This window comes from Engraulis encrasicolus, chromosome 1, assembly GCF_034702125.1.
Source record: "Engraulis encrasicolus isolate BLACKSEA-1 chromosome 1, IST_EnEncr_1.0, whole genome shotgun sequence".
NCBI lineage: Eukaryota > Metazoa > Chordata > Actinopteri > Clupeiformes > Engraulidae > Engraulis > Engraulis encrasicolus.
The window spans coordinates 28,741,810-28,761,371 of NC_085857.1; the positions used below are offsets into that span (position 1 = coordinate 28,741,810).

A 19,562-nucleotide genomic window follows, 5' to 3' on the forward strand; every position below is an offset into this window, starting at 1 on the left:
AGCCCAGAATGTTGAATTTATGATTAAAAGGATGAATCATTTCATTTGGATTTAAATGTTTTATAATAGGCTAGGCCTATGTAACAAATTTAAAAGACTAAAATATTGAGCTTAAATTAGGCCAATATGAATTAAAAGTATGCACTGTCACTTTAAGAGCTCGTGGAAATTTCAGATCTTGGGAAGCAAACATTTTTCTTACCGGACAGTCTGACTGACCTTCTGGCTAACTGGGTTTTATGGACATTCTTATCAGTAGGCTAGTATTTCGTTTAGGCATATTAGTTCATATGTTTTCAAGACATTTCCACTGCGCGAGAGATGTTGCCACTCGCAAAGCTATGACAGGCATCCATTGAAATCGGTCCAGATGCTCGACACCGTTATCTACATTCATATCAGATTCACGATAGAGCTCTAGGAGAGCTAGAACTTGTCTTCTATCCATTATACAGAGATGGATTTAGGCTTTTTGTGTAGGCTGATTAACACAACCGAACGCCGTAGGCTATATTAGGCTGCGAGTGACAGCTGTTAAGTTGTCTGGTCACCGTTTTAAAGATCAGCATTCGAAGCGTGGCGTATCCGCGCTCTGTCTGATCAAGCAGCTGGAGGCGCAATGCTGATTGTAAGCAGAAGTCCGCGTCTAGTGTGATCGCTTAAACTGCTGTAAGATAGATGTTTCATATCTAAAGAATATGTTTTATTTCGATTGGATGTTATAAAGCTACAATGACTGGACATTTCGGACAACAATCAACTTCCTCTCCACACAAATTTGCCGCCTTGTTTTACCTGCGCTGCATGGATTTGCTCTGCGCTGAGAACGTGAGAGCAGTGCGCAATTGCGCAGTCGCGCAGCTTAGAGGGAACATTGCCTGTCACCTAACTCATTACAACTGTAAAACAAAGCCTGGGGAGTGTCAGTAAACTCATCCCAACTGTCCCGGAAGGTTTTTTTTTTTTATTATTATTTATTGCTCCCAAACCCAAGTTAACTACAACAACTTGACAAGGCTTTTGATCCCTCCCTCTTTCAAGCACTTGTGGTTTTCTCTACAGGATGTATTTACTCCAGGAGGAAAATGCGAAGGAAATCGTAATTGAAATCGCTTTTAACAAACACGGAAATCGTAAAAAAATAAAAAAAATAAAAAAAAGTTTTTTTTTTACATTTTCGGAAACTATGGCGGCCAAATTTAAACTATGGCGGGCCGCCATAGTTTCCTCAATGTATGGGAAACACTGTGTTTTCTCCATGGAGAAGGGGCCAGGAGGCGGGGCGAGGCCACAAGCACAAGTGGAGAACGCAAAGTCACATATTGGAACGCACACAATATCTTGCTAAAGCAGGAAATGGTGATGAAAACTTGAGATGTTGATGAGAACGTTTCTACAAACCATAGACTCCACGGACTAATAAAGTAGAGGTCTGCTGTAGGGCTGTGATGATATTGGGTCAAACCGGGAAATCGCGATACTGTATCACGACGTAAGAAGCAGGATTGTGATACGCCTTTTCAAAGTTTTGCAATCCATCAGTCAAGAACACAACCATATGATTCGATGTGATAGTGCTTCCAAGCTTTAAATGAGATAGTTTTCAGAAAACATGGGGTTTATCGCAATACAAATAAAATCGTGAGTTGAGTGTATCGTTACAGTGTTCTGTGGCTCAACTGGCTATGGTGCAGCACAATATACCCTATCCAAAATAGAGGCACAAAATCTCGATAAAATGAACACTTTCTCATAATGTCTGCTAGCTTAGAAAGACTTAGTAAATAATTGATGAATGATGAACAATTGTTTTTTATTATTAACAACATTTTATTCATGCTTTACACAATATCTACAAATAATACGTTCAAGTTTTACAAACCTTTTAGCAGAGTATTTTATTCACTTACTAATTTGTAAATGTTTGATGAACATCAAATGTAATAACATAACAGTTCCCAGTAATTTGAAAACATTTGTTAATGTTTTGTGCATCATTTGTTTAAGAAAAGAGTAATACAGTTGCTTTTATTCTACAGGCACATTTTGACCCAAGCCAGTTTTGCTGGTCAAAAAAGGGCAGAATTCGACTGGTAGCTGATGCCGTACCCACCATCTTTACACATTGCCACTTTGACAAGAAGAGGAGGGAGCCGAGGCTTTGGCCTGCAACACTTCCTGCTTCTGATCATGCCACCTCCCGTGTAGACGAGGTACGTAAACATCGGCAGCCATGGTGTAGTGCAGTGGTTCCCAACCAGGGGTACGTGTACCACAAGGGGTACGCGAGCACACTGCAGGGGGTACTTGGAAAAATGTAATTTTAACAAATGCATGGAGCATAGTCATGCTGCAATAGAAAAAGTGATGTGAAACATGAGTTAGGGGGTACTCATGACGCAACAAAAAGGCTTAGAGGGTACATGACACAAAAAAGGTTGGGAAACACTGGTGTAGTGGTTATTGAGTTGGTCTCTACATCACAGGGTTGTAGTAATACAGTTATTGCTAAAATAAGAGGTGTGCTGTGACACAAGTGACTGTGGCGCCGCGCAATATATTCTGTCCAACAGAAACGCACAAAAAAATGTATTTAAAAAAAAAAGGTTGTTTTTACTCTACAGGCGCGTTTTGAGAGGAACCAGTTGAGCTCGGCTGTTCAGCAAGTTCGGCCGACGGATGATGCTATACCCACCATCTCTACACATCGCCCCGTGAAGAAAAAGAGGAAGGAGACGAGGCCTGCACCACCACCCGTTTCTGCTCCTGACATACCTGCCACCTCCTCTACAGACGAGGTACGTAAACACTGTTATCTGTTGTAGCTTCCAGACATTGCAGAAGTTTATTGAAACTAGTCGGGATATACCAAATCCAAGATTAAGATTCAGATTAGGCTGTGTTCGGCCTTGTTGACGGGATTTGGTTTTGGATTCGGATTCGGACAAATGTTAAGTAGTTGATTCGGTGTTCAGAACCTTAGAAATTCGGCGCATCCCTAATTTAAACATTATCTCCCTTCACAATGGAATTCTTCTCTGTTTACGAGGTCACCATTAAAGGGGCACAATGTAGGACTATGTAGGCCTAGTAAGTGCGGTGCCTGTACTACTGCTATACTAAATTACATACATGGTATTTTAAATTCAATGGCTAAGGAACACTGCATATGATTATAATTTTGAAAATCAACATGGGTCCGAGTGGGATTCGAACTCACAACCTCCATATCTGTAATCCAGCACCTTTGCCATTGACACTGAATGACATACATGGTATTTTAAGTTGACTAAGGAACACTGCATATGATATAATTTTGAAAATCAACATGGTTACGAGTGGGATTCGAACTCACAACCTCCATATCTGTAATCCAGCACCTTTGCCATTGATACTAAATGACATACATGGTATTTGAAGTTGGCTAAGGAACACTGCATATGATATAATTTTGAAAATTAACATGGGTCCGAGTAGGATTTGAACTCACAACCTCCATATCTGTAATCCAGCACCTTTGCCATTGACACTGAATGACATACATGGTATTTTAAATTGACTAAGGAACACTGCATATGATATAATTTTGAAAATCAACATGGGTCCGAGTGGGATTCGAACTCACAACCTCCATATCTCTAATCCAGCCCCTTTGCCATTGACACCAAATGACATACATGGTATTTTAAGTTGGCTAAGGAACACTGCATATGACATAATTTTGAAAATCAACATGGGACCGAGTGGGATTCGGACTCACAACCTCCATATCTGTAATCCAGCACCTTTGCCATTGATACTAAATGACATACATGGTATTTGAAGTTGGCTAAGGAACACTGCATATGATATAATTTTGAAAATCAACATGGGTCTGAGTGGGATTCAAACTCCCAACCTCCATATCTCTAATCCAGCATCTTCACCATTGGGCCAAGCAAAAGCATTCCAGCTAGACCATATCAGATTGCATTGAAGAGCTGAACAATAGACTTCTGGAACTGTAGTGCAGTTGCTCGTTAAGAATAGAATGTTGAGAGAAAGTGACAGTTGAGATGGAACCCTTTATTGGCAGCACCTGTTGTGATTGTCTGTATAGCAGTTAGTATGGTGCTCTAAGGCAGACTGCAGAATCAATAACAGTTTCTAGGTCTTAAGATTATCGTTGTAAAAAAACTAAAAAGAATTGGCACATGTCCTGTGCACAGATTGAAGTCATGAATGTGATCTCTCTAACAGTCTTTGAATGAAGTTTATAGGTTAAACGGTTCAGTCACAAATGGACCTCTTGTGGAACATGTGCTGACCTCTTGAAAAAGGCACTTCAAGAGTCAATGGGAAAAGCAATGGGGCCAGCCTTGCCGTTTTTACACACCTGCCATTTAAAAAGTAATGGGAGTTCGGACATGAAATTTTTGGGGACATCTGATAGAGCTCGCTAACAACTTGCAAGCCCGACATGAAATTTTCACAGTTTGGGGACATCTGATAGAGCTCGCTAACAACTTGCAAGCCCGCTTAACTAAACAGGACTTAGAGATTACTAGAATCGGGCCTTGCTCTGCAAGCCCGCTTAATAAAAGGTGTGCTGTGACACAAGTGGCTGTGGCGCCGCGCAATATATTCTGTCCAAAAGAAACACACAAAAAAATGTATTTTTAAAGAAAAGGTTGTTTTTACTCTACAGGCACGTTTTGAGAGGAACCAGTTGAGCTCGGCTGTTCAGCAAGTTCGGCCGACGGCTGATGCTTTACCCACCATCTCTACACATCGCCCCGTGAAGAAAAAGAGGAAGGAGACGAGGCCTGCACCACCACCTGTTTCTGCTCCTGACATACCTGCCACCTCCTCTACAGATGAGGTACGTAAACACTGTTATCTGTTGTAGCTTCCAGACATTGCAGAAGTTTATTGAAACTAGTCGGGATATACCAAATCCAAGATTCGGCCACAGACTTGGCTGTATTCAGCCTCGTTGACAGGATTCGGTTTTGAATTTAGATTCTGATTCGGACAAATCTTAAACAGTGGATTCGGTATTCAGAACCTTAAAAGTCAGGATTCAGTACATCCCTAATTGAAACATTATCTCCCTTAACAATGGAATTCTTTTCCGCTGACGAGGTCACCATTAAAGGGGCACAATGTAGGATTACGTAGTTAGCATGGTGCCCGTGGCATTCCTGTCTCAAAATCTACACACTCATGAAAAAAATCTAAATGCTGTTCAACTAAGCTAGCTGTGACAATGTTTTTCATCACAGAATGCCAACAGCTGACACAAATGTGAATTGCATCTGTGGTATGTAAAGTATTTTTTTCGTACGAGAAGTGTTTCCCACGACACTTGTTCGGTTGGCTCTGTCAAGAGTTACATTTGGGGTTCTCCGACAGTGGACTGTGAAAGTGGTCGCGAGAGTCATTGCTCACTTACTATTGACTCAAATAAGCATCGGCTGTCTCTAGACAGTGATAAATTAAACTTTTAATCCTACATATTGCCCCTTTTAATTTTGTTGAACCAGTCAAGCATCTAACTTGAACGCATGTAGAATCTTTATTTGGAATGCCGACGGTATCTAACCGCAGAAATACACCAGCGGCGATCTGAGCGAGTCGAGCGACGGAAGTAATTGACTTTGTATTGAGTCGAGAGACAAAAGCGATTCTGGAGACTAGAGCGATTTGCGCGACGAGCGCGACAATTTGAAGTTGAAATCTTTTCATTTTTCTATGACGCGGTTCGGCGACAAGCCGCGGCAGCCAATGACTGTATAGGGGTGGGAGACGTGACGCCTTGTTTTTTCGTAACATTGGTTAAAAACCTACAAAACTGTTATTTTCCTTTAAAAAACAAATGTCAATGAAAGAAGATGTGGTACATTATGTTTCAAATTAGTCTTAGATGAGAAGAAACATTTTTTGTTAAGATTTATGTAAAGGTTTATATGTCATATTTCCTGCGGTGTGACTGTAACATTAATGAAACAATATATAGTAATATATATATAAATTAACCAACAACATTTTGAATAATGTATGAAGCATTTGGCATGATTGCATAAATCTTAACTTTAGATTAAGATATGTGAATGTGGAAAAAACTCAAGACAGTAATATTAACTACAAGTTCAATTTCGTAACACAAATTGCGTCCTGTGGGGTGACATGTATGTCAATGTTTGTGAATGGGCAGCTGCAAGGCCAACTACAAGGGTCTTAAAGACTGGCTCCTAACCAGTCAGTACCTCAGTTATTGGAGAGTGCTGTGGAAGTTTAAGGTGACTCTTAACCTCTTAATATGTCTTCATATTGCAATCTTTCTGTCACGCAATGCTTAGGTTCATTTTATGGTGTCCTGTGGTGTGACTGCTCTTATAGGAGGAAAAAAAAGTTTTTTTTATTAATGAAAACACATATTAAGATTAAACACAGTATCATTATCAAGTTAGCATGAGCTCAGATGTCAGTCATGTATACAAAAGGATTAAAATGGCCAAATTGCAGTGAATTCCCTGTGGTGTGACTCCATTTTCCTGCGGTGTGACATGTCTATGCTATGTGTTGATGCAGGACACATTTTCCCAAAAATGGCAAAAATAAGGTGAAATTCCACAGACCACTAAGTGCTTTATTTTTTTCTATTTTTTTCCAATTTTTATCCATCATTTTTTCCAGGAATTTGAAAACCTTTTTTTTTTTTTTGCGTTACGCCCTTAAACGTCAACCACCCATAGAGGTCAGTGACCACAGCCAATAGGAATGCTTTAATGCTTTGCCCTCTGCCTGTACGGACATACTCTTGTCTCCTCAATCGCTCGTATCGCTTGCTGCTACACTCTGTCGCTTGAATCGCATCGCCGCTGGTGTATTTCTGCGGTTAGGGATAACGTTGTTGGAATCATGTGCCTGATCTACCGAAAATTCAATAATCACTCCGTCGACATTCGAAACGAAGCATCTAACTTGGTAACTGGTGCAGTTGGCATGATTCAAAAAACTTTACAGATATAGTACCCTGCCATAACGGGAGAAAAATGGGATAGCGGCCTTCGAGGTCAACCGGTTCAATAAAGTCAATGTCTTGGCTGTGGTTCAATTTGCTATAGCGCTGCACAATATACCCTGTTCAAAGTAAAGGCATAAAAGCACAAAGATATATTTTTTAGAAGAGTAATGGAAGTAATTTCACTCAACAGGCACATTTTGAGACGGGCCAGTTTAGCTGGACCAATGCTGACATAGCTCTGCTGACAGCGGATCCTATACCCACCATCTTTACACATCGCCCCGTGGACAATAAGAGAAAGGAGGCGAGGCTCTGGCCTGCAACATCACCCTTTCCTGCTCCTGACATACCTGCCACCTCCCTTGTAGACGAGGTGCGTAAACATTAGCAGCCATGGTGTAGTCAGAGAATCGTAAATGAGAGAGATATGAATCAGGGTGGTTCTTTTCCAGTATCCACTTTCTGTCGGGTGAACGCCCCTTTAGGAGACCTTTGGTTAGGAGGCCTTCAGAGTCCTGAGATTGAGAATAAATTGAGTCCCCTTAGCGCTGCAGATGGTGGTAGCTCATTTTTCGTGCAAACACCTCAAAAATAGAGGAAGAAGGAGGGGACAACGCCCCCTTAGGAGACCCAACTTGAGCACACTCTTGCATCGGGTGGGTGGGTTTTGAATCCTCTTTATTAATCCAACCTCTTTGCTTGTGCTCTTCAGGCACTATGTTTTACTGTGCAATTAATACGCCATACACACTGAAATAGGAGCACTGAAGTGCACAAGTGCACCATTTGAGATCCAGCAATATTGTCCAAGACTTTCAGATAATTTTGTGTACCTTTCTCCTTATTCGTAGTAACAAATTATCTTTTCATATTGCCATTCTCCAAGACAGAACTTAGGACAAGTGTAAGCTAAAAAAGAAATGCACCTGTCACAATGGTGTTTTTTTTTGTTTGCATGCCGCATTCATATGTAAACAGATTTTTAAAAAATCAGCATTTAGAAATATTCACATGCATGTAACCAGCACCTACGTTTGTGTCCATAGTAAAGACTGCCCAGTACCATAAAACTGTCACAAGTAGAACTCAAAAAGTAATGTTAATTTTCAAGCCTGGTGGGGTAATTCTTTGCACACAGGATGTGGAATGCAATACGCAAATCTTGAAGTCGAGGTTACAGGAGGAGGAAGGTGATTTGCAGCAGTCTCGGGATCATGAAGTAGAGTTGTGCCAGACCCTGAGACTGCAGGTAGAAGATCTCCAGAAGAGACTTGAGGAGAAGGACAACAAACTCATTCAGGCAAACAAGGTGAGACCTGCTTTGTTCATGTTCTGAATTCTCTGCTGAACGTGCCACAAACGTGTTGATGCTCACAAGCCCTTTCCTGTCAAGCAGTTTTCTAAAATAATTTACATTGATTGAAATGGAAAATGTTGTGTATTAATTTTTTTTTTTTACTTATTCTGAGCAGTAGTCCTGATTTCCTGTCTCGTCTCATTGCCCCCAACAGGTGATGAGAGCACTGATGGATGAGGTGCAGAAACTACGGCAACAGCTGGAGCAGCAGAGACGGTCAGTACAGACACTCAAACCTCTCCTCCTCCATCTCCACCATCCACAGTCAGGCCCATCTGGGTCCTTCCATGTTCACTCATTCCAAGTCTGAACTTTTCAGATTTGTTCATACATTGCAGTCAGAAGGAGCATTTCTGAGAATGTCTGTTTAAAAATATATAGTCATAATAATTGTGAAAATAATAGTTAATTCCACCTGCTTGTGTTTTTGTGACTCTCCACAGGAAGTACCGTGATGACGTAATTGAACAGAGAGACCAGCAGTGTCCGTGTGGAAGAGGAAATGACACCACATTGGTAGGTTTATCTTGCAGTCTTTCCAGCCTGATCTCACAAAATTGCACTGAATACAACATGGGTGTTGGACCATTTTTCCACGTTTGTGTTTTTTTTTTCATGTGGATATTTATACTACTGCTGTCTATTCAAAAAAGTGCCCAGATGGGGAAAAAATGAATCCTAAGGCCTACTGTAACCCTGAGCAGAGTCTAAGACCCCAGTGAGCCGGTCAAAACCTCATACAGTATCGGTCATACATACCTCATACAGTATTTAGAAGTATTGTGCTGTGCCTCTCATGCCCGAGGTTGAGGATTGTGTTCATAGGATTTTTTGACTGCATTCTACAGAATTCATATGGTAATTGTGTACGTGTGCAGACATCAACTGTTCCATCAGACTGTCGCCCCGGTGAGCCAGAGCTTGGTTCCTTAGATGCAGGAACAGATCACATGAGGACCAGGATATTGCATCGTAACATGATATTACATCATAACAGTACATGCTATTCATTATTTTTGAAAGATTATTTTTAATATATTTCAAATTTCATGTTTTAATTCTTAGATCCACTCTGCCAGGTAAGCTTTCGGACAAACAGAAAGCCTGTCTAGCTTTGCTTTTTAATATAAGAAAAAAGACGTTTTTTCCCAAGTAGAAAAACATGGCAGTTAAAAAGTGGGCCACTTGAAAACTGAATTGCTGACCCCTGTTACTGGTCTAAGCTTTATAATTCTCTTGTCTTTTGCTTGAAAAATTAAAAATGCTTTGGCCATTTTAGAGTAGTGGGTAGTGGGATTCCACCAAACAGGAGGGTGTTGTCCGGCTTTTGATTAGGTCCGGGGAGGCTTATATTCAAAAACGGTTGAGAAACCACTGGAGTCTTCAATAGAGTCTAGTCTATTGAAAACTTAAAAATGCTTTGCCTCTTTTAGGGTCGTCGGGTCCCACCAAACATCTTCCTGTCCTGTACAACGGAGGACGACCCAGAAGACGTTCCAATGTCACCACAGGAAGTGGAGGACGACGCAGCAGGTGTTCCAACGTCCAGACGGTCAGTACAGAAACTCAATCCTCTCCACCACCACCCACACACCCACTAGGGTCCCTTGTCCACCATCCACAATCAGGCCCATTTGGTCTGAAAAGGTGGATCTTTAGAGGTGAAATTTGCTGTACTTTGGTCTGACCATTAAATGATCCTTTACTACTGTATTGCTTTATTTATTCATTAAAATATTTAATTTGGGAATAGGCGGCATAGCGCAATCTCTGGCCACAATCCTACATACTCAGGCAGCCCTGGCCTAGTGGTTAGAGTGTTGGTCTTTCAATCTAGGGGTTGCAGGTTTGAATCCCCCCTGACCTCTCCCTACATCTCCATCCATGGCTGAAGTGCCCTTGAGCAATGCACCTAACCCCACATTGCTCCAGGGACTGTAACCAATACCCTGACAAATAATAATGGCATGTCGCTTTGAATAAATGAAAGTGTCAGCTAAGTGCAATGTAATGTCATGTAATAATACTCTAGCTGTATTTAATTATTTTTTGCGCAAATTATTATGCTTATCATCAACCGATAGTTTTTTTTACATTTTTTTCATTTTTAAATGTTCTGTTCCAAATGATTATGCAAAAAGAGTTTCAAAGCTTTTTAGTCTGCAATAGACCCGCCAATGCTTTCAATTTCACAGTCAAGGAAATCTTACGGGTCAAGTTGCATTTCTTAATTTGTGGCCATTTGAGAGCACACACACGCACACAACTTTGCAGATAAAGGCACAAGAAGAAATGTTTCTATCAGATAAATACTGTACATCAGATTAAGATAACATATGTGCTAAAATACAATTGCTAGTTCCTCAATGTGCCTTTATTTGCACAGACCCATATAGTATGTACTCTGAATCAGCTACAAATGCAGTAATGCAGCGTGAATTTTGAGATTTTTGCGATTGAAATAGATTTTACCACATGCCGATGCTACCAAATTCGCAAATAGTCTTTTTTTTAAACAAGAATTAAAACATATTTTTAAACTCCATTTGAGTAATAATTTCAGAACCAGTCATTATAAGGGTTGTATTTGTGTATATATATATATTTTTTTTTTTACAAAATGTTATTTTCATTGAAACATTCACTCAAAAACAATTGACTTGTTCTCTAATGGTCAATGACTTGGAAAAAAATGATGACTTCTATTTATATTGATTACTGACTATATAGATTAGGAACGCGGTGTACTCAAGTCACAAGTATTTGCTGCTTTTTTTTTGACTCCCTCACCAGGAAGTGCCTTGATGACACAAGTGGACGGGAGGGTCTGCTGTGTTGGGGTGCAAGAAATGACCTGATCCCATTGGTAAGGCTGCCTGTCAATCATTCACATTCAGCAATTGGGCAAGAGCTCAACACACTGATCAACACCTTGACAAACAATGGTCGCTGTTGCATGTGAGGAATGTTAAAGGTACACTGTGCAAGATTTTTAGTTGTTTATTTATTCCAGAATTCATGATACCCATTCACTAATGTTACCTTTTTCATGAATACTTACCACCACCATCAAATTATACGTATTCATTATGACTGGGAAAATTGCACTTTTCATACATTAAAAGGGGAATCTTCTCCATAGTCTGCCATTTTGAGTGTCCAGAACTATACATCTTAGCTGCAAAGATGACTGTACTTGGGCCATACTAGAAAATATTAGTTTACTACTTACTAAACTTTCATGAAAAGATCAAATTTGGCAATTGGCAACTCCGTTTCAATGAGCAGCATAGTTGCAGTACCTTTTTTGACCATTTCCTGCACAGTGTACCTTTTAAGGTTTCTAAACAGATGGTGGCGTTATTCAGTTAGCGTCTTAAATGTTCAGGTAATGTCTAAAATCACTCTGAATTTGGCCGAAGTTTGGGAATATTCCAGTTGCAGAATGCCGTTTCACACATGGCAATAGAATACTCCGGAACTAGTTTCAAACTGAACACTGACAATACTGTTTCAAACCCCCAGAATTACCTGTGCATGCAACTGCCATATCTAGTAACACCTTTGTGTATGATAAAGTTTAATAACACCTTTGTGTCGTCATGGTTGTATCTGCAGACAGGAAGTGTTCCATCAGACTGTCGTCTCAGTGAGCCAGAGTCTGGATCCTCAGATGCAGGAACATCACATAAGGATAATGTTGCATCACACAGTCCTCCACTACGATCTCCTCTGGGAACCAACATTGGTCTTGGAACTGAGGTAGGCCAAATTTAAAATAAATTGAAAAAGACGCACTTTACTATGTTTTTAAGTAGAACATTTCTTTGGCTTGGACTGAAGTATTGTTCAGTTAATATTAAGTTCAAAGTCTAATCTAGTCTATTTTATTTATTTATACTCTATACTGTATATACACACACTTATTTCTAATTCTAATAATCTTAACTTCTAATTTGATGTAATTTAGACATCAAATCCTGTCCACTGACTAAAGAAGAACATTAGCTTTGTGGCTATAATTAGCAAACTGTGACGACAACGTGGCTATCAGCAGTTTCATCTGGGTAACAGTCACGTGCGGAAAAAGTTCACAGCCCGGTATGAACACCGGCGGTTCGCAGAGAAGCACTTTAGTGCTGAACGTAACTGGTGCAGGCACCGGTTCCATTCTGGCCGACCTGAAAACCCTACATTTGGCTCAATTGTAAGTTGTGGACTGTCCCAGTCGAATAAACATTAAACTAAATTAAACTAGGGTAACCAGTTCTACAAGAAGTCTTCTTACCACGTAGACTTTCCATGTTGTCCGAGACATTTCTCTGTTTGTCTTTTCCATAGACAACATGTTTTCTTCACACCTTTTCTCCAATCACATAGAAGGGTGGTTGACGTTTTATGGCGTAACGCAAAAAAAAAGTTTTTCCAATTCCTGAAAAAGATAGAAAAAAATAAAGCACTTAGTGGTCCGTGGAATTTCGCCTTATTTTTGCCATTTTTGGGAAAATGTTTCCTGCATCAACACATTGCATAAGCATGTCACACCGCAGGAAAATAAAGTCACACCCTAAAAATTCACTGCATTATGGCCATTTTAATATTTTTGTATACATGACTGACATCTGAGCTCATGCTAACTTGATAATGATATTGTGTTTAATCTTAATATGTCTTTTCATTTTTCTTTTTAAACTTTTTTTCCTTCTATAAGAGCAGCCACATGATAGGACACCATAAAATGAACCTAAGCATTGTGTGATAGAAATATTGCAATGATAATACTTATTAAGAGGTTATAGTCACCTTAAACTTTCACAGCACTCTCCAATAACTGAGATACTGACTGGTTAGAAGCCAGTGTTTAAGACCCTTGTAGGTGGCCTTGCAGCTGCCCATTCACAAACATTGACATGCATGTCACCCCACAGGACACATTTTGTGTTCCGAAATTGAACTTGTAGTTAATATTACTGTCTTGCGTTTTTTTCACATTCACATATCTTAATATAAAGTTAATATTTATGCAGTCATGCCAAATGCTTCAAACATTATTCAAAATGTTGTTGGTTAATTTATATATATATTATATTCCAGGTTTCATTAATGTTACAGTCACACCGCAGGATATTTGACATATAAACCTTTACATGAATCTTAACAAAAATGTTTCTTCTCGTCTAAGACTAATATGAAACATAATGTTCCACTTCTTTCATTGACATTTGTTTTTTAAAGGAAAAATAACAGTTTTGTAGGTTTTTAACCAATGTTACGAAAAACAAGGCAGCCACCCAGAAACAAATACTGGCCTTTAGATAGTGGCTTACATCCTGTATCATACAAACGTTCTGGTGTAGTAGTGGAGAGGAAAGCTTTCCCTGTGTCTCAGCACTATGTTTCAGTGCGTAGGGTGCTCACGAGCATTTTGCTAAATTCAGTGCCCTGACAATGGACGAAAATGCAGTGCTTGAATGATGGATACTGCACGCACTTAACAGCCGCCATGTTGTCAATGAAACAGAAGAACTGTGGCGTTCAGTTGAGTAGAATGAGTACACTCAACAGTCTCCTAGTTCTGCTACTAATTGCTCAATGTCGGGTCTCTGGTGCAGTGTGTTAAAGAGCCCATGGTATCAAGTGAGTTAAAGGAGTGTGTGTGTGTGTGTGTGTGTGTGTGTGTGTGTGTGTGTGTGTGTTGTTTTTACAGACAAGAACTGCCTTGTCAGACTATCATGCCAGTGAGCCAGAGCCTGGTTCCTCAGATGCAGGAACGTCACATAAGGACCAGGATATTACATCACAGCACTCTCCACCATTTTCTCATCTGGAAACCAACGCTGATATTAAAACTGAGGTATGACTTTGTTCATTTAGTAAGGTCTGTCTGAGATTAATATTCCTCTTGTTTATAACTTGAAAAACATGTACTTGTTGCCTAAAGTCTTCTTTACACATGCTGTGGGGTATTCTAGGGTGGCGAGATCGCAATCTCCCCATCTTGTACCTCAGAGGACGACCCAGCAGATGTTCCAGACCTTCCAGATGTACCATCTCCCGGCGATGGTTCCATGACATCACCACAGGAGCCGAATCTGCCCGTGCCGTCCTTGAGGCTACTAGACTGCCGTGAAATGGTGGGACCTGATGGAATTTTTAAGGTTCAAATCGTAGAGGACCCCAGCGATGAGGGTGACCATGCCGACCCCCTACGTCATCAGGACGGTGACGGCGACCGTGACTGCAAGCAAGAAAGTAAGTCCATGTGCAAGGGGGATGAGCTTGTAGGTGTCGTAGTACTAGTGGCTGTTAACAGCATTAGTCGTATGCTGGATCTCCAACGATGCACTTGTGCACTTCAGTGTTCATGTTTCAGTGCGTAATGGCGTATTAATTACGCACTGAAACAAAGTGCCCGAAGTGCACAAGTGCACCTTCTGAGCAGGGCTTGACATTAACTTATTCACTTGCTGGCCATTGTGGCTAGTGGTTTTCCCAAGTCACTAGCCATTTGGCTATTCTACTAGCCACAAATTTGATATTGTTTCTTTTTTTCTTTGTCATGATGCTATACATTTAACATCAGAGGATGAGGTGCTACAGTAAAGCAAGAAGATGAGTGCACAGCTTTCTACATGGAGATAAATCACACAAATATAAACTAGTAATTGAGCTTTTTCTTAAGGGACAAAGTGCAGAATATAGGCTATTCTGATATGTCTTACCATAGAATAAGCTACCTGCCAAATTGGCTAGTGACACTGAAATTGTTACCAGCCACAGCCAAGTTTTACCAGCATTTGGCCGGTTGGCAGGTGCCAGTGTCAAGCCCTGCTTCTGAGATGTAGTTACACAGATGCATACTTGTCAACTTTGAGCTCCCAAAATCCGGGAAAATTCCCATATTTTAAGCCAAAATCCGGGAAATTTTCTAAAGGCCAAATTTTGACAGTCAACGGGATGACAGAGACAGATCGGACCACACGTTTTACAGCATGGAGAAATAATGCAATGAAAACAAAACAATGAAATGAGCGCAATGAGGTTCTTCTTGTTGTTTTGTCGCACAAGTTGTCTGTTCGTGCAAAACTTCGTGCTGGTACAGGAGGCTGTGATTAGGTTAATCGCATGATTCGCTGTTCCGAGGTTGTTAAATGCGTTGCATGAACTGACGGTTTCTGAGGAAAAGAGTGGGCGCACAAGCGCTACGGAGCTCGAGGTTGACAGCTCGTATTTTTAAGGAACTTCAATTCTTGGTGGTATCTGGCATACCGTCTTCTGGCAGGTAGCTTGATAAGCAAGACCCCCTGTCTCTGTCTTCAAGAGGGGGTGTGGCTCGTCGGACAGGGCCGTGGGTAGCCTATAAATAGCCTACTGGACCGACGGTGTTTTTTGATAATGTGAAAAATCCGGGATATTTCCGGGAAAAAATTCAAATCGGGAAGAAATCGGGAAATGAGTCAAAATTAGGGAGTTTCCCGTGAAATTAGGGATGGTTGACAGGTATGCACAGATGTAGTTACTAGGGCTGCACGATTATGGAAAAAATTATAACCACGATTATTTGTATAAAAATCTAAATCACAATTATTAATCACGATTTTTGAACAACAATAAAAAACTGATTTGTTTGCAGAATTTTATTTTAGCACCAGTCTGTCAACATTTCAGTCTTTGAGGACGGGTGAAGGCAGGTTTCTATTACCACGATTAAATCCCAATTTAAATCACGATTTCAATATCACGATTATATCACGGTTTTCGATTGATTTCGATGAACTGTGCACCCCTAGTAGTTACCCATATTGACCTGAATATTAGACAACCCTGAATAAATAGTTCGAATTACGTGGGAGCCAATGGGAGCCGTTTTATTTATGCGTCTGTTATTATTTATTTCATTAAAAAAAACACCTACTGTATGCCTAACCCCTTTTTAGGAAAAGGTACCCTCAGCCAATACAAAATAAACCTAAGCTAATAAACCTAAACATTTCAGCCTCCGAACCACATATACACATGAAATAAATTTGAATTGAAATGCTCAGACCCTCATCTTGCATCGAATGTGTCCATTGAAGACTAACATACCCATTTTAAAAAAAAACTAAAATCTCAAGAGACTGAATGCAGTGTCTATGTCGCTTCAGGTGCCTAGGTCATTTATACACAGCATCTGGCCTCTATGCGACACTTGTAAAGACAGTAATTAGGCATCTAGTTGTGGTTAACTCGTGATCTCTATTCTTAATATAAGTGTTACTGAAAATGTATATTGTTTTTTTTCCATTTTCAGAACCAAGCTTTGCTGAGCCTGTTGTTGGAGGAGAACAGAAGAAGCAGAGTGGGGACAAGAAACTCAAGAGAAAAACGACCCAGGGACTCAAGAAAAAAATGACCCAGGGACTCAAGAAAAAAATGACCCAGGGACTCCAGAGAAAAATGACCCAGGGACTCCAGAGAAAAACTGCTCAAGATTGCCAGTATTGGCCAAACTGCCAATTTGTCAAGCCTACCCACAAATCTCTCAATAGAGTGGACAGAATTATCACTCCGAGCAGTGTGTTGCAGTGCAGAGAATGTGAAGAGACATTCGCCTTTCCAAGGCAACTGTTCATTCACCAAAGCATGCATGCCAAGGAGAGGTACACCACTGACGCCACCCCACATGAGAACACATCCACCGACTCTCCCAACGCTGGATGTCTCAACACTGAACGCTTTCAGGTGGACCATGCTTATGCCAAGCCCTATGATGAAAACCACGACGCCGACACGGCCCATGTAGGAGAAAGTCCTCAATTAACTCTTCTCACATTCACTAAAGAGTCTCTGCATGGAAACGCATCCGCTGACTATCCTAAAACTGTGAGCCCTCAGGAAGTAGAGGACGTTAGTGCAAATGCAACGCCTGAGCCTTGTACTTTGTCCTTACTAGTGATACAACACTTGCATTCACAATCTCTGCCCAAACTGGAGAGACCTGTGGAGAAAAAGCCTCTCTATCAATGCGATGTGTGTGGGAAGATACTTGGTAATAAGCAAAATCTTACTATCCACAAAAAACGGAACACAGATGAACAGCCTGATGCCTGCAAACAGAAAAGGAAAAAGATTCTCCATCAGTGTGATGTGTGTGGGAAAATACTTAGCAAAAAGGGACGTCTTATTGCTCACAAACTTATGCATACAGGTGAAAGGCCTTATGGCTGCCAATACTGTGACAAAACGTTCAGGTATCGCTCAAGTCTCGACCAACACCAGTGGCAACATTCCACAACACCAGAGGCAAGACCCTGTTTTGAATGCGACTTGTGTGGGAAAAAGTTTGTAAACAAAGGAAGTCTCGTCATTCACAAAGGACTGCATGCTGATACAAGCCGTTTTGCCTGCAAATACTGTGACAAAACTTTTGCACTGCGTTCACTTCTGAGATCGCACATGAGTGTGCACACAGCTGAAAAGCGTCACGTCTGCACTCAGTGTGGCGCAGCGTTCACACAGTCAGGCAATCTTCGCGCGCATATGAGAACTCATTCGCAGGAAAGACCTTTCAAGTGTACAGTTTGCAACAAGGCGTACAGAACTAAGGCACACTTAAAAATACATTCAAGAAAGCATACGGGGGAAAGACCCTATTCCTGTTCTCATTGTCCCAGGAGCTTCCCCACTACAGGTCAGCGCCGTAAACATGAGGTTAGCCATTCAGATGAGAAACCATACTTGTGTCTGGTGTGTGGTCAGAGATGCAAAACGCGACAGAGTCTTCAAACTCACGAGTGGCTGCACACAGGAGAGAAGCCATTCTCCTGTACACACTGCAATAAGGCCTTCAGATTTAAATATCTGCTTGCAGAACACATTCGAATACACACTGGAGAAAAGCCCTACCAATGCTCAGACTGTGGGGAGAGATTTCACACCGTCACTAGACTCAAAGTCCACCAAGTTCATTACCACGAAAAGGTGCACTCCTGCCATGTTTGTGGGAAGGCTTTTCGATCTGAATCTGCACTGAAGGTCCACCAGAGAGTGCATACTGGAGAGAAAGCCTACCAGTGCTCCATCTGTGGGGAGAGATTCCGCTACGAGAAGCCCCTGCAGACGCACCAGAAAAAGGAGCACAATATGGATTCCCCCAAGTGTCAACAGAAGAGTCAGCAGAGAGTACGCACTGGAGTGAAACGCACAAATACACAATCTGTCGGGAAGAATCACAGAACACATTCGCACTTGAGTGACGTCCTTCAAATGCCTGGACTGTGAGGAGAGGTTTTTTCACTGTTTTTTCTCTTAAAGGTGCATTGCAGTAAATATTAGTTTATTATTCAGCATTAGCAATAGGCTGCACAGTTTCAATTAACAAAATAGTTGCAATACTTACTCTGGACACCAATCTACAAAGTGTAAGCTTACCTTTTTGATCATTACCAATTTCAACAGCAAGGCAATTTGTAGGCCAATCTCTTATACACTGTTTACACATACCTGTGCAAGTACAAAAAAAGACTTTTCTCTTCATTTGTACAAACGGATATTATTTATTCTGAAAATGATTTTCTAAAATCTGTGGCAAAAGTGGAGATTTTCTAAATGTATTAGCAAAGGAAGACAGAGACTTAAATGGCTCTCCCCTCGCTACGCTGCCACACACAAGTGCACCATGGGCCTAGCTCTATTCATGACAAATCTTTATGTGGAAACACTGATGTGTGTGAACAAGGTTTTTTTTTTTTTTGGGGGGGGGGGGGAGGGATGGAGGGAAGAAATGGTTTGTTTATCAAAATACCCTGCTACTGTATGTGTTGAATAAATAAATCATTTTCTGCCACAATAATGTGCAAAGCAACCTACCCTCGGTGGCCAGCTCCAGAGTAGGAGTGTAGGTGGACCACAGGGCAGGGACTCGTGCCTTCTATGGCATCTCTGACAGTATGACACTCCTGCACAAAGTCCAGACCACATTCTCTCACACACTCTACCCTGGGTCTGGGTCTGGCCGACATGGCAGAATGATACTCAAGATAATGACGTTTTTTCCTGTATTGATCAATATTGATTTTTTTATCTTTAAAGGGACACTGTGAGATTTTTAGTTGTTTATTTCCAGAATTCATGCTGCCCATTCACTAATGTTACCTTTTTCATGAATACTGACCACCACCATCAAATTTTAAGTATTCATTATGACTGGAAAAA

General features: G+C 40.9%; 1 protein-coding gene across 1 annotated transcript in view; it reads left to right on the top strand.

Annotated features, from left to right (window-relative positions):
• The window catches only part of LOC134449706 (zinc finger protein 836-like), a 28,970-nt gene extending 9,871 nt beyond the window's left edge, over positions 1-19,099 (top strand). The window contains exons 4-15 of the mRNA XM_063199813.1: positions 2,040-2,213; positions 2,625-2,798; positions 7,200-7,382; positions 8,148-8,318; positions 8,521-8,582; positions 8,810-8,882; positions 9,800-9,918; positions 11,160-11,232; positions 11,985-12,128; positions 14,074-14,220; positions 14,339-14,618; positions 16,660-19,099. Coding sequence (XP_063055883.1) covers positions 2,040-2,213; positions 2,625-2,798; positions 7,200-7,382; positions 8,148-8,318; positions 8,521-8,582; positions 8,810-8,882; positions 9,800-9,918; positions 11,160-11,232; positions 11,985-12,128; positions 14,074-14,220; positions 14,339-14,618; positions 16,660-18,629 — 3,570 coding nt within the window. The 3' untranslated portion in view covers positions 18,630-19,099. The remainder of the gene's footprint in view (positions 1-2,039; positions 2,214-2,624; positions 2,799-7,199; positions 7,383-8,147; positions 8,319-8,520; positions 8,583-8,809; positions 8,883-9,799; positions 9,919-11,159; positions 11,233-11,984; positions 12,129-14,073; positions 14,221-14,338; positions 14,619-16,659) is intronic.
• The last annotated feature ends 463 nt before the right edge of the window (positions 19,100-19,562 follow it).